We start from the raw sequence: 16024 nt of genomic DNA on the forward strand, positions 1-16024 counted from the left end.
ATTGGGGGATGGCACTGTTACATCTACACTGAACAATCGATGCCCTACCCAAGAAATTTGAATTAGGCTGCCGTACGTTGGAAACGATAGCTATATAATTACTGGGTAAGTCTCATAAACAAAAATGCTGATTACTCTCTTTCTCTCTCTCAGACACACACACTATCAATTCCTTTGATTATCCTTTTACCTATTATGTGAATAAAATTGTTTTTGTTATCAACCTTTGCATTCTGCAACCAATTCAGTTTCCTCAAGGGGTTCCACTCTCTCCTCCCTCCATCTCCCAAGCTGGCCCGGCGCCATTTTCACCAAACAGTTCGTAAATCATACACAGAAAAATAAAATTTCAAAAATTTGACTTCATATAACATGATATTGTTAAACTACAATAAAGTTTTGTACATACTTACCTGGCAGATATATACTTAGCTATAGTCTCCGACGTTCCCGACAGAATTTCAAATCTCGCGGCACACGCGACAGGTAGGTCAGGTGGTCTACCTTACCCGCCGCTGGGTGGCGGATGTACGAACCACTCCCGTTAGCTTGTCAGATTTTTCTCTTCCACCTGTCTCCTGAGGGGAGGCTGGGTGGGCCATTAATCGTATATATCTGCCAGGTAAGTATGTACAAAACTTTATTGTAGTTTAACAATATCATTTTTGTACATGAACTTCCCTGACAGATATATACTTAGCTGATTGGCACCCTTGGTGGAGGGTAAGAGACAGCTAAATAATACAGGTAAGACGGGAAACAACTAATGTTGTAGGATATAAAAACCTTGGTTCTCACCTTTTCAGGATGAAGACTTCATAGATACTATCTCTGAGTCTGCATTGCCTGGAGAGCTACAGCTAGGACGTGACCTGATGCTGAAAGACTCTCGGATCTACCACTGGGATATGTGATCCCCTATTGTGGTAGAATCCAAGTCGGATCCTGTTAGAGGGACCTTGTCCGCTTACCTAACAGATCCTTACCACTACCTCTGCAAGGAGCCAAAACCCACCAGACCACCTAACCAAAATACAAAGGGTTAATATTACGACAAAAAGAGGTGCCTCCTGCAACCTCTTTCAGACAACCAAAAAACAACAATATAAAATATAGGGTAACATATAAAAAATTTACACAGGATAAGTTTCAGCTCCCTGCCCCAGCACCGAATCCGCCAATACGAAAGGACCCAAGGCGAAGCATTTATCATATGTGATTTTTACACCACGTAGGTAGTGGTTTGCGAAAACCGATTGGCATCTCCAAAAAGTCGCCTCCATCAAGTTCCACACAGACATATTTTTTCTGAATGCAAGCGAAGTTGCGATGGCTCTCACCTCGTGAGCTTTCACTTCCAGTAGTCTAAAATGTTCTTCCTTACAGGCAACATGTGCCTCTGTAATAAGGCTTCTCAGAAAAAAGGAAAGAGCATTCTTCGACATGGGCCGAGTGGGGTCCTTTACAGAGCACCAAAGCACATCTTGATTAGCCTTAAGTTGTTCCTTCCTCTTAAGGAAATACTTCATAATTCTCATAGGGCAAAGAGTTCTTTCAGGCTCTTCCCCTACTAGAAAAGATAAACTACGAACTTCAAAGCTCCTGGGCCAAGGCCGTGTATGGGTTTTCATTCTTTGAAGGAAAATTTGGAAGAAACGAACACACCATAGAATCTTCCTTAAACCCTACATTGCCCTCGATAGCTTGGAGTTCACTCACTCTCTTAGCTGTAGCTAGGGCCAAAAGGAAGATAGCCTTCTTCGTCAGATCCTTGCAAGAGGCTAAGCCAGGAGGTTCGAATCTAGACGATCCAAGGAATTGTAGAACTACGTCTAGATTCCAGTTCGGTACTACATGAGGACGTTTAATGGTTTCAAATGATCTAATAAGATCATGCAGGTCCTTATCATCGGATATATTTAAGCCTCTATGCCGAAATACCGCCGCCAACATACTGCGGTATCCCTTAATAGTTGACACAACCAGATGACATTCTTCTTTGAGGAAAATAAGGAAATCTGCAATTTGGGTCACAGAGGTACTGGAAGAGGAAATGTTCTTCCTCTTGCACCAACGTCTGAAGACATCCCACTTTGACTGGTATACACGCAAGGTGGAAGGTCTCCTGCTCTTGCGATTGCTTAGCAGCTTTGCTGAAAAGCCTTTTTGCTCTGACCAAACTTTGGACAGTCTGAAGCCAGTCAGACTGAGAGCGAGGAGATTTTTGTGGTACCTGTCGAAGTGGGGTTGTCTGAGTAGATCGCTCCTTAGCGGGAGCGATCTTGGAAGGTCCACCAACCATTCCAGTACCTCTGTGAACCATTCTTGGGCCGGCCAAAAGGGAGCGATTAAGGTCATTCTCGTTGAATCGGACTCTACGAACTTCTTGATGGTTAGCCCCAGGATCTTGAAGGGGGGAAACACATAGACGTCGAGTCCGTTCCAGTCTAGAAGAAGAGCATCTATTGCTAATGCCTCTGGATCCGATATCGGAGAGCAGTAAGGATCCAGCCTCTTGTTCTTTGACGTGGCAAAGAGGTCTATGTGTGGCCTGCCCCATAACTTCCACAGGCTCTGGCATACATCCAGATGAAGGGTCCACTCTGTGGGAAGGACCTGATCTTTCCTGCTGAGGAGATCTGCTCTTACATTCCTTTCTCCCTGCACGAACCTGGTGAGAAGCTTGATTCCTCTTTCTTCTGCCCACAGAAGAAGGTCTCTTGCTGTCTCGTACAGGGAGAAGGAATGCGTCCCCCCCTGTTTCCTGATATATGCCAGAGCTGTAGTGTTGTCCGCGTTGACCTGCACTACCGATCTTCTGACTTTGGGCTCGAAAGCCTTCAGAGCCAACCACACAGCCATCAACTCCTTTCTGTTGATGTGCCAGGCTACCTGGTCCCCCACCCAGGTACCTGACACTTCGCTGGTTCCCAGAGTTGCCCCCCACCCTGTGTCCGACGCGTCGGAGAACAACACCAGGTTGGGGGTCTGGGATTGAAGAGACATTCCCTTCGCAAAGAGGTTTGGATCTGTCCACCATAAGAGATGTTTCTTGACGTCCTGGGATAACGACAGGGAGAACGTCAAATCCTGAGAACGACGACTCCAATTCCGATGAAGAAAGATTGGACGGTCTCAGGTGCAACCTTCCTAGGGAAACGAATTGCTCCAGCGAGGAGAGCGTCCCCAGCAGACTCATCCACTCCCTCACTGTGCATACTTCTTTCCCTAAGAAGGTTGGTTACTCCTTCTCAACATCCTCGGGCTATCCTTTCCTGAGAGGGAAAAGCCCGAAAACTCAGAGAGTTCATCTGTATCCCGAGATACACACACTCTTGCTCGGGAATTAGTGACGACTTCTTGAAATTGACGAGAAGTCCCAAACAACGATCTTCTGAATTGGCCCTTATTAGCCAATCGTCGAGGTACATGGATATCCTCACCCCTTTCAAATGAAGCCATTGAGCCACATTCCTCAAAATCCCCGTGAACACTTGAGGGGCCGTCGAGAGGCCGAAACACAGAGCCCTGAACTGAAAAATTTCCCCCCCCCATCATGAATCTGAGAAACTTCCTCGAGGAAGGATGGATCGGTACGTGGAAGTAAGCGTCCTGTAAATCCAAGGAAACCATCCAGTCCCCTGGACGAAGTGCTGCCAGCACTGATGAAGGCGTTTCCATCGTGAACTTCTTCTTTTCTATGAAGAAGTTCAGGGCGCTTACGTCCAACACCGGTCTCCATCCCCCTGAGGACTTCGGAACTAGGAAAAGGCGGTTGTAGAAACCCGATGAATGATGGTCTGTCACTAGTTCGATAGCCCCCTTCTCCAGCATCTGATCTACTGCTAGATGGAGAGCTTGATTCATGATGGGGTCTCTGTACCTGGCCGTCAGTTCCCTTGGGATGGTCGTCAATTGGCAGTCCTTTTCGACGAAAGGGATGAGGTAAACCTCTCCTCAAAATAGAAAGGGTCCAAGGATCCGCCCCTTTTGGGCCCAGACTTCTGCAAACTCTAAGAGTCTGGCGCCCACCGTTGTTTGAAGGACTTGCAAGTTATTTGGGGGCTTTAACAGACTTGGCAAAAGTCTTACCCCTTCTTGAAGGTCTACGACCTCTAAACGTAGAGGTTCTTGATGAAGACGCCCCTCGAAAGGGTTCTCGAACACTTGCCTTTTCCTTCTTAGCCTTGGTAGGGAAGGAAGGGCGAGGTTTTCTTGCCGACTGTGCCAAAAGGTCCTGGGTGGCTTTGGCCGAAAGTGATCTCGAAATGTCCTGCACTCGATGTTTAGGGAACAACTGAGCAGACAGAGGAGCAAACAGCAAAGAAGACCTCTGGGCATGGGAGACAGACTTCGTTAAGAAGGAACAATAAACAGACCTCTTATTCACGATCCCGGCCCCATACAGGGAGGCGATTTCACTCGCTCCGTCTCTTACCGACTTGTCCATACAAGACAAAACACACATGAGATCTTCTGGTGAAAATGACTCTGGCACTTCAATCAATTTTCTTGGCTAGGACCCCCAACGACCAATCAAGGAAGTTAAATACTTCTAGCACTCTAAACATGCCTTTTAGCATGTGATCCAATTCATTCATTGCCCAAGTCGTCTTAGCAGAGTTAAGGGCAGTTCTCCTTGTCGAATCTACCAGCGCCGAAAAATCCGAATCAGCCGAAGACGGTAGACCCAATCCTAAGGACTCTCCTGTTTCGTACCAGAAACCAGCGCGTCCTGATAACTTCGAAGGAGGAAAAGCGAACATCGTTTTCCCCGCCTCTTCTTTGGAAGCCATCCAGGAACCAAAACTCCTCAGTGCCTTCTTCATTGAAAGAGTTGGCTTCATCCTCACACAAGAAGAACTCTTCGCTGTCTTCGCCATTGAAAAAAGTGAGTGAGGAGGAGGAGGAGCCGTAGGAGTAAGGGAATCCCCAAAAACTTGCAAAAGTAGCTCTGTAAGCTTCTTGTAAGAAGACACAGCAGCAGAAGTGTTCGGTTCCTCATCCGAACCTTCTAGGACGTCTTGTCGAGGCGAGCGCGGAAGATCCTTAGGTGACGAAGGGATCCTAGTAGGAGTTGAGCGAGAGGTTGGAGAACGCCCTCTCTTAGAAGAGTTCACATCCACTGGAGAACGATGAGAAGATCTAGGTTGTCTATGATGAGACTCCCTCTTCGAGGTAGATGGAATCTCAGCCGAAGGAGAGGTAGGGCTCCTACTCCGAGAATCCTCGGAAACATCCACAGGGCGCTTACGAGGAGGCGAGCGCCTACTAGACTCTTTGCGCCTATCCTGAGGCGAGCGGCTGCCAGGAGAAGAGCGCCTATCGAGAGCAGAGCGCTTGCGCGGCTCTCCATACCTGTCCAGTCGAACGGAAGTTCGACTGGAAGGCGAAATGCGCCTACTAGAAGAAGGCTGCTTGCGAGACTCTTGACGTCTAACAAGAGGGTAACATTCAGGAGAAGGGCGCTTCAAAGCTAATGAGCGCCTACCTGGAGAAGGGCGCTTCCGAGATTCCTGGTGCCTACCAAGAGACAAACGGTCAGGAGTAGTGCGCCTAGAAGCGGGAGAGCGCCTACACGGAGAAGGCGCTTGGAAAGACTCTTGTTGTCTGCCCCGAGGAGAATAATCAGGAGTATGACGCCTTAAAAGAGACGAGCGCCTACTAGGAGATCGATGTGCAGTAGGCTCTTGGCGCCTACCTTGCGGGGAGCGGCTAACAGCAGGCCGTCTATCATGCACACGACTCCTACCAGACTCTTGATGCCTGTCAGGAGAGAAGTCACGATCCGACACTCGAGGAGAGTGACATCTGGAAGAACGCCTACTTGTATAAGGGCGCCTTCTAGGATCTTGAGGCTGCTGAGGAGAAGTCTCACGCGAGGGAGTTGAAGAAATAGCGTGATGAGCAGGTGCAGTGCGCTTACCGGAAGCGGGAATCCAATCTGGAGAAAAACTTCTTTCTCCATAGAGCGTCCTACCGATGTTTGGCGCTTTGAAGTCGAAAGAGAGCCAGGCGAGCGAGGGCGCTCACGCGAGCCCCTACCTTCATACGAAACCTCCCCATATGAAGGAGAACGCCTAAAAAGAGGAGAACGATCCTCTGAAGAGCGGCACCTAGATCTCTTGATCGGAAGAGAAACGTCCTTCTTCCTACGTGATCTAACTGCTAGAGAGTCTGCTAGCGCCGTGATCTGAGCTTGAAGTCCCGCGAGTACTCTCGTAGGAGAATCTTGTTGTTCTTCCTCGTAAGCAGGCGCCGAGCGCGGAGCGCGAGAAGAAGAACGATCACAGGATTTCTTGGGTTTCTTCGCCTCCACCGACGATTCTTCCGGGAAAACCTCCGGACTAGAAGCCAAAGGACTGCAGGGAGCCTTCCAAGCCCTCTTCAACGGGCGCGACGCATCCGGGGAGTTCCAACCTCTCTTCGGAGAGGGAGAAGACGAAGAGGAGAAGCATTGGCGTAGGAGCTCCTTCTTGTAGCGATCCGAGGCAGCCTGGGAGCGTACTTCAGGATCTGCCGAGGGGACGCCTGACCGGTGGGGGTTCTCCCTAGCCCTCTTGCGGCTTTCGACTTTCCTACTCCACTGGAACTGGGAGTCTGGAAGAGGTCTAGGCCTAGAGGCACTAAGGAGCCGGTCAGACGCACCCTCCACAACACTGGGGACACTGCACTGATCACTAACACTCTCCTTACCTTCCAACTGACGAATCTTCTGATCCATAGAAAGAATCGTGGCTCTCAGAGTCTGCCGCCTCCGAAGGCGAATCTTCGGCTTCGGTGCGGGGAGCAGGGGCTGCAACTTGGGAAGAAGGTTCTAATTCTACGTTAGTATTAGGATCCACATCCAACTCACTCATTCTAGATCTACTAGAACTTCTAGAGGAAGCCTTACGCACTCTATCACGTTCCAACTTCCTAACATAAGAAGAGAGAGCCTTATATTCTTCTTCATTGCAAAAGAACATTCATTCCCCCTGCATTTCATGCAAACCGTGTGGGGGTCTACCGAAGCTTTCGGCAACCTCACCTTACATCCTTCATTCAAGCAAACCCTAAACAAAACCGAAGTTTTAACTACTGAATCTAGGTCAGACATCGTTAAAGAAAATCAAAATCAAAATCAAACCGGTCCACAATCAGCGTATGCCAAGCCAAACAAAGCGAATACGTCACCAAAAGAAGTCCAAATTAACTCCAGGCAAGCGAGAATCGAAAAACTATCGAGAGAAACCGACAACAGTTGTTATCGTTCCCGCGACAGAGAAAAATCTGACAAGCTAACGGGAGTGGTTCGTACATCCGCCACCCAGCGGCGGGTAAGGTAGACCACCTGACCTACCTGTCGCGTGTGCCGCGAGATTTGAAATTCTGTCGGGAACGTTGGAGACTATAGCTAAGTATATATCTGTCAGGGAAGTTCATGTACAAAAATACTGTTTTATTACTTTACACTCTTAACCATTTAACGCCGATTGGACGTATGGTACGTCGATATAAAATTTTTTTTTTTTTTTAAATTCGTGGAAAAATACTTATAGGCCTATTAGGCAAAAACTTTGGACTCACGCGCCTTGGGGGATGCTGGGAGCTCACGGATCAAGGAGTTGTTTTGTTTACAATCGTTACCCAGGCGCGCAAGTGCGAATTTCTTTCTTCTCGCACTAAAAAGTATCAGCGAAACATCTCAGAAATTATTTCGTCACTTTGACATAATTTTTGCACCATTTTATATTAGCCGTTACATGGCATATTATATCTGAAAATGTGCACAATTTCATGTAGAATACAACAACAATCAACTCATGGTTGTAGCTTTTATCAGTTTTGAAATATTTTCATATAAATAACGATAAGTGCCAAAATTTCAACCTTCGGTTAACTTTGACTATACCGAAATGGTCGAAAAACGCAACTGTAAGCTAAAACTCTTATATTCTAGTAATATTCAATCATTTACTTTCATTTTGCAACAAATTGGAAGTCTCTAGCACAATATTTCGATTTATGGTGAATTTATGAAAAAAACTTTTTCCTTACGTCCGCGCGGTAACTCTTCCGAAAAAAATCATAAATTTTTTCGTCCGATTGTCATAATGTTTGCACCATTTTAAATTAGCCGTTACATAAAGTTTTATATATGGAAATGTGCGCAATTTCATGTAGAATACAGCTAAAAACAACCCATGGTTGTAGCTTCTATCAATTTTGAAATATTTTCATATAAATAACGATAAGTGCCAAAATATCAACCTTCGGTCAAATTTGACTCGACCGAAATGGTAAAAAAATGCAATTGTAAGCTAAAACTCTTACATTCTAGTAATATTCAATCATTTACCTTTATTTTGCAACAAATTGGAAGTCTCTACCACAATATTTTGATTTATGGTGAATTTATGAAAAAAAAAACATTTTCCTTACGTCAGCGCGGTAACTCTTCCGAAAAAAATCAGAAATTTTTTTGTCCGATTGTCGTAATGTTTGCACCATTTCAAATTAGCCGTTACATAAAGTTTTATACAGGCGGTCCCCGGGTTACGACGGGGGTTCCGTTCTTGAGACGCGTCGTAAGCCGAAAATCGTCGTAAGCCAGAACATCGTCAAAAATCCTAAGAAAACCTTACTTTTAATGCTTTGGGTGCATTGAAAACTATGTAAACTGCATTCTTATGGCATTTTTCATAAAAAAAACTTCAAATATTGATTATTTTGCATTTTTGGTGTCATAATTCATCTCCCAGATGAGCGTTGTAGGCGTCGTAACCCTGGAACATGCGTCGTAACCCTGGAAATAACGTCTATTGACAAGCGTCGTAACCTCGGAACGTAGTAAGCCGATACCGTTGTAACCCGGGGACTGCCTGTATATGAAAATGTGTGCAATTTCATGAAGAATACAACAAAAAAAACCCATGGTTGTAGCTTTTATCAGTTTTGAAATATTTTCATATAAATAACGATAAGTGCCAAAATTTCAACCTTTGGTCAACTTTGACTTGACCGAAATGGTAAAAAAACGCAATAGTAAGCTACAACCATTACATTTTAGTAATATTCAATCATTTACCTTTATTTTGCAACAAATTGGAAGTCTCTAGCACAATATTTTGATTTATGGTGAACTTATGAAATAAACTTTTTCCTTACATCCGCGCGGTAACTCTTCTGAAAAAATCAGAAATTTTCTTGTCCGATTGTCGTAATGTTTGCACCTTTTTAAATTAGCCGTTACATAAAGTTTTATGTATGAAAATGTGCGCAATTTCATGTAGAATACAACAAAATCAACCTATGGTTGTAGCTTTTATCAGTTTTGAAATATTTTCATATAAATAACAATAAATAGGAAAAATTCATCCTTCGGTCAACGTTAACTCGACCATTTCTGCAATTGTAAGCTACAACACTTAGTCTAGTAATATTCAATCAATTAACTTCATTTTGCAACAAACGGGAAGTCTCTAGCACAATATTTTGATTCAAGGTGAATTTTTGAAAACAGCTTTATTTTACGTCTGCCCGTTACGAATTCATGCATATTTTTGTGATAATATTTTCTCTGTGTTGCCTTGATCGTTTTACAATGTGTTATATACCAAAATGATTGCAATTTAGTGTACAATACAACGAAAAAAAATGAACTCGTTAGCTTTAACCGTTTTGCTCACAGCGCGATTTGTATACAATTATACATATATGAAATTTTTTTTCGCGCTGTCATATATCCCAATATTTATATATGATATATTTTCTTCATTTCTGATGGTTGCATACTAAACTTCAGGCAATAACAAAAAAATGCGCCAAAAATGAACTCTTAATCTTGAAAACTAAGCGTGCTGTGATTTTTTGAAAAAAAACATTTTTTCAGCTTCGGCGCTCACTTGCGAACGCCGCCAGCATACGGGAGACGATTTTTAAAATACCGCTTCGGCGTTTAAGGGTTAATTTAACTTTTGACCACATTAATAATAGAAAAAATGAGAAAAGTGGGACTTTTTGGGTTGGGTGGAACAAATTATCCTGATTCTCTTTATTTCTTATGGGGATATTTGTTTCATATTTAGAACAAATCGTACTTCGAAGAGCCTTCTGGAATGGATTAAGATCAAAGCCTGAGGTCCTACTGTATTTAACACACAGGTGATACAATGTTTCATAAAAATGGAGGGCAAACTTTGCTCTACCATATTATATGACTAAATAGTTCAATACTCAAGTACTGTACATTCAGTTACATTAACACTATTAATTTACCAAAGCTCAATGTCAGGTAAGCTTAATGTTAACCTCAACTGCCATTTTAGTAGACAAAATCAGTCTCATCAAATTTCCTGCATTCCTACAAGCTGAACTTAATCATATTCCTCATCTTATATTATTCTACCAAAACTTTTCACCTTGATCTCATTCTAGCACTTCTCTTTCAGAAATCAAAAGTCAATCCCACACCAATGAATGGCATGGATAAGTTCTGAAGAGAGAAATATATTGGCTGCAAAACTAAGGAGCCAGTGTCCAGCTTCTCATACAATTTTGAAATCTTAGCTAAACAATGGTACTCACTGTTGGTAAACCGTAAGTAGGGATCAAATGAAAATATTTCAACATACTACTGTAAAAACTATGGGATTTAAACCTTTCCAAACATTTATTTTCCATATATTTTACATGAATTCTAGTGTCTTCTCTTCTCTAGTTAAATGGACACTAACTTTAGAGTTTTCCATTTCATTTTTTAAATCCGATGATTATCTCCTTGAAAACATCTACATTGCAGGTTATACAAAAAAAGGAAAAGGGCTTTAATTACAAATACCAATCAAACTATACTATACCTTTTAATACTAACAATAATAAATCTAGTTTCTATATAACCATTATCAAATATTCTTGTAGAACTTAATGTGATAATGAAAAAGAAACTGACAACATAATAGCATGCAAGTGCTAAAGTTCACAAATCTCAAAAAATAAGGGAGGCAGAATACATAAAAGTGCTTCTTGATAGATGCAAATTATTCAAAGATTCTGTACGGCATACTTACTGCTCAAACTTCAAGAGTGATAACCACACTTACTGTTCAACCTTCAAGAATGATAACCACCAGTAAAAATAAGACAGCCAAAAATTGTTCTATCATAATGATAAAACCTCCAGGCAAAAACCAGTTTAATGAAAAAACAAGAATTCTTACTTTGCTCTGAATGCTTGGGAGTTCTGCACTAGATGTTGTAAGAGTCTCTCCAACACTAGTGGTGGTCAGCAATGGAGATGTAAGAGTTGGAGCCATTGAAGAGAGACTAGCAGCAAAATTAGAAGCAAGACTTTTCATCTTTAGAGATCGCTGTGACTCAACCTTGCGAGTGTATTTGCGCTTGAGTGAAACAGCAGGGGAAACTTGAGGGGTACCTGGTAAAAATGTTTCCATATAGACTTTAGGTATCCTGCACTTGTATATTACAATTAATTAATGATAAAGACTGTTATTTTCACAAAAGAAAAACAGCTCTCAAAAAAAAAAAAAAAATCTAAAAATTTCCCAAATCTATGTCTACTTACCAGCTGCTGATTTAGGTGTACCAGGGTTAGAAATACTTGGACATTCACTCAATGGTGTGGAACTACTGCTTGACTGGAATGGGGATGTACAAGGGGTAGTAGTAACTGATTCAGCACCACTGTGGCCAGGTCCTGGTGAAGATACTGCTGCAACTCCTACAGGTATCTTCAAGTTACCATTAATTGGTGTACCTAAAACATTGGGCTTCATGTGAATACATTTCTAAATTGGAAATTATTCCAAGTGAATTTGTCTAAATTACTTTGAAAAAAATTAAGAACTAATAATCCTTAAACCATTTTGCAAAAACAAAACACACTTCTAAATAAGGGATTTTGACAAAGGAAAAATCTATTTCTGGGCAGTGACCTATGTCGCCCAGTGAAACATTCCTATAGCATTCATTTCTAAGGTATAATTATTGCTAAATATACAAGAGAAAAGCTACATTGGATTATACCAGAATAAATCTGGTTCGCTCACCCCTGTATAGGGTGTCTGTATAAAAACTGGGGCGAGTGAAACACTACCAGAGGTCTCCTGCCATTTATTCTCTTCCTTTGTCAATTTCCCCTATCCAAAGAGGAGCCGTACCAACACCTTCCCCTAGCCGCTACTGCTAATACTAGCGCCTCGTCCGCCATTCCTGAATATGTAAGTGTTTACATAATAAAAATATGGAATGTTAGTCCATATATATATAAAAGATTGCTTGCAGGAATGTGATCAGACTAGAGACGCTAAAGATGACGTATACCATAAGTATGTAGGCTAAGTTGACATGCCGTCATCTGTGGTCATTCATTTGTTTTGAAACAGTCCAAGCTCCCTGCTTGAGACAACTACCCCGACCTATTATTCAAACGGCCTACGTGATCTGTAGCGTGTCTCATTTGATTGTGTGTTCGTATGAAACTATGTCATTGGTATGTATGTTCATATGTTCGAACTACTATCTGTTCCTTCATAACTTGTAACAGAGATGGTAGACAGGCAGAAGAGAGTTAGCTATCGTCATTAGAAGACCTGTACCTCTTTACCTAAGCTTTATCATGTAGAGGAATAGGATTAGCCATCATCATTGGCAGAACAGAGTTAGCTATCGTCATTAGAAGACCTGTACCTCTTTACCTAAGCTTTATCATGTAGAGGAATAGGATTAGCCATCATCATTGGCAGAAGCGATCAAGCTATCGTCATAGAAGACTTGTACAATCATATCTGATCTTCAGCATGTAAAACTTCAAGAATATATCTATTTTTATACTTAGTGTTTTCTACAAGAACCTCACCGAACCATGAGTTTAACACATCGTCGTAAAGATAATACCGACTTCGTAAGTGATCTACAAAACCCCAGACACTCCATTGAAGATGGAAGTGCAATACCAACCGACTTAGCGTAAGTTTATCACTAGTCTAACATTACCTCATAGGGCGCCTTATCATACAAGGCACGAGCCCTAATATTTGGTGGCCAGCGGACCAGAAGAACTCTACAACGTCCTACGAAGAAAAAACAGAATAATAAATCATGAAGTCAACGACGACGAAAGCAGCAGATTCTTCAAGCAACCTAGTATCATCATTAGTGAGCGACTTCAGAAAACAACAAGATTCGTCAAGCAACTTAGTATCATCGTTAGTGAATAACTTCAAGAAACAAAACCGACGTGTCCTTTTCCTACGGCAACGGAAGCTTCGTCTCTCATTAGAATCATTCAAGAAAACATCGTTAGTGAGCGTTTCCGGCACTGCAAGAAACAAACCGAACGCGTCTGCAGCATCGGATTTTCAAGGGCTCGAATCATCGAAACAATGCGCACGGGGGAAACTGAAGCCAAACCAGGTCGTCCGCTAAATAGAGAAGGAGGACCAAGGCCGTGTGTCGTTATCGGAACACCGCGACTTCCCACAAAAGTAAGCTAAGTACAATTTTTTATTCATTTGGAGTAACTTTGAGTGTTTCCTTTGCAGGTCGAATTTCGTTATTCCTGTGGCTGAAGTTACGAGACATTCTTAATCTTACTTTTTTACAGAAATTATCTACATCATTGAGATTTCGCTACTGCGAGTTTTTTTTTTATCTTTGAGTGTCTGTTTCCAGAAGTTCTACTGAAATATCATAATCATATACTATGTTAATTTTATCATTTTGGGTGATTATTAATCCCTTACGTAACAAATCATATTAAACAGTGAATATGCGTTTACGCAGTGGACGTCTGTATTTATACAGATGCATGGATAGGGTCGTTAAGCACCGTAGTGATTAGAAAACACACAAAAAACAAGTGGAACACCCGTACAAATCTATATAAATTAGAGGTAACACTATTTCGGGTCATGACAATAAATGCTCCTTTGCAAGTCCCGATCGCAGTTTTAGCCTTGAGTTTTTTGAGTTATATAAAATATCGAACCTCAATGACTCAACTTAACTTTAAAAATACGGCTGGATTGCAAGGAATAACATGTCTGTAAAAAACTTTCGTCAGGCTAAATGCGCTGACCAGGATCCCTCACTATTTCAAATTTTAGCAAAGAATGAAGTACAAACAGTTAATATTGAATACAGTAGAGATAACTTGTCTATTAGTAATCGCTCAGTTCCTAATAGTTCGTCATTCAGTGCTGTATACGTAACCAGCAACATAATGCTAAAACACACAATACGTTGCCGATGGTAATAAAGAGAAGGATCCTAATTATTACAAAAAGAAATAGAAACAGTAGCCTTTCAGAATCAAACAAGCAAACTCGGTTACTGTGTCACCTAGTCAAGCGGTCAAGGTTAGTTAAATCTGCCGAGTTTTCAAAGCAAAGCAAATTCCACGCAATAAGCGACTCTAGCAGAGTGGGGAAAAGCGATGTTGGTTCATACATACCGATATCTTTTTGAACTAAAAAGGATTTTTCCTATGCATCACACGACAGTATCAAGTAATCAGAGCAGGTTCTAGTAATTTTAATACATTAAGTTATAATAAATACTGGTGGATTAAGCCCGACTGTACGCGCCGTAAAAATTAGAATATCTTATTTATTCCTTTAGTACAATTAATTACCAGTATTTACGGACTCACCGTCTGTTGTTCGAACTTCCCTAATGAGAAGTCCGGATAAGCGAGCGTTTACAGATACCTCTATAGTTATAAAAAACATTGATCTGTATCTAGTGTAATTGTAAGATTCATCTAGGGGTATACAAAATATTATCTTACATCCTGCAAAATAAGGCGTGTTTATCAAAGGAAAATCCTATAAACCTTCAAACATATTAAAATCCGTTTGAACAAAAATGAGACAGTTAATCAAATAATAACTTATATAAAGGAACTATACATTGTCTCATAAATTGTAACATTGTTCAAATGACCCAACAGAATTCTCCCACAACCACAGTCGCACTTTGCACGCAAAATCTCGAGAAGCATGCACCCTCGAATGTCTTAGTGCGTGTAAAAAAGACTTTGCTGGGAAATGAAATTTTAATCCTTCCCGACACTCTGAAATATAACGATTTCCGCGAACAAAGCCCTAAAAGTATACATACTGGATACGGAAGTTATAAATATCGCATTTTTTATTGTTGCTAATTTTTAATCACGCCCAACCAGTAGTGGATGAATCTCTCTGATAATCTATCTAAAGTAATATCCGTAAAGTCATTCAAGCAGAGGTGATTCAGCAGAATTTTTTTTTATCTTTTACCTGAATACCAGGAAGTTTCTCCACTGGCGAGTGATCTCTGGGAAAAACGGATGTAATTTAACACAAAATACGGTCTAAGGACAAACATAAAGCTATATACGTACCTTCGTGTAGACTCTCAATGAAATTTCAAAATAGAGATAAATGACGAAGTTGAAAAATGTTAGTAATAGGAGCCATTAGGAAATCAAATAAGCCCATATAATTTTTCCCTCAAACGTCATGCCATAAAAGATCGGACTTGGCGTATCTGCGCAGATTACGGTCGCTTAAACAAGGAAACGACTTCCGATAGTTTCCAGTGCGAAGTACCGACGACATCTTATCTCTGTTAGGTTAGAATAAATTTTTTTCACCAACTTGGACTTACTTAAAAGCTTTTACCAGATACCATTACCTAAGTGATTGTACCTCATACTCCGTTTTCAGCACACTCAGGGGACATTATCAATTTTTTACGTATGCCTCCGGCTTACGTTGCGCCCCAATTACAATATAGTGTTTGGAGACTTTTAGGGGATAACCTACATGCCTATATGGATGATCTTGTAATCTTTTCTAATACCTTAGAAGTACATTCACATAAAGTAGAGCTAGTGCTACAGAGACAAAGACAAATAATCTCAGAGTAAAATATCTAAATGTGAGTTTTTTAAAACCGAACATGTTTATCTAGGTTTTATGTGTCTTGTCAAGGTCTTAAAAGTAGTCCATGGTAAGGTGTCGGCTATTCATAACTTTAC

The 16024-nt window shown here is 41.6% G+C and overlaps 1 protein-coding gene across 4 annotated transcripts in view; it reads right to left on the reverse strand.

Annotated features, from left to right (window-relative positions):
• Window positions 1-16024, reverse strand: part of LOC135208766 (KAT8 regulatory NSL complex subunit 3-like) — a 151055-nt gene that overhangs the window by 34353 nt on the left and 100678 nt on the right. For all 4 annotated transcript variants that reach the window (XM_064241279.1, XM_064241278.1, XM_064241276.1 and 1 more), the window contains exons 14-15: window positions 11567-11758; window positions 11202-11416 (exon numbers count right to left, since the gene is read on the reverse strand). In XM_064241279.1, coding sequence (XP_064097349.1) covers window positions 11202-11416; window positions 11567-11758 — 407 coding nt within the window. The remainder of the gene's footprint in view (window positions 1-11201; window positions 11417-11566; window positions 11759-16024) is intronic.

Source organism: Macrobrachium nipponense, chromosome 35, assembly GCF_015104395.2.
Source record: "Macrobrachium nipponense isolate FS-2020 chromosome 35, ASM1510439v2, whole genome shotgun sequence".
NCBI lineage: Eukaryota > Metazoa > Arthropoda > Malacostraca > Decapoda > Palaemonidae > Macrobrachium > Macrobrachium nipponense.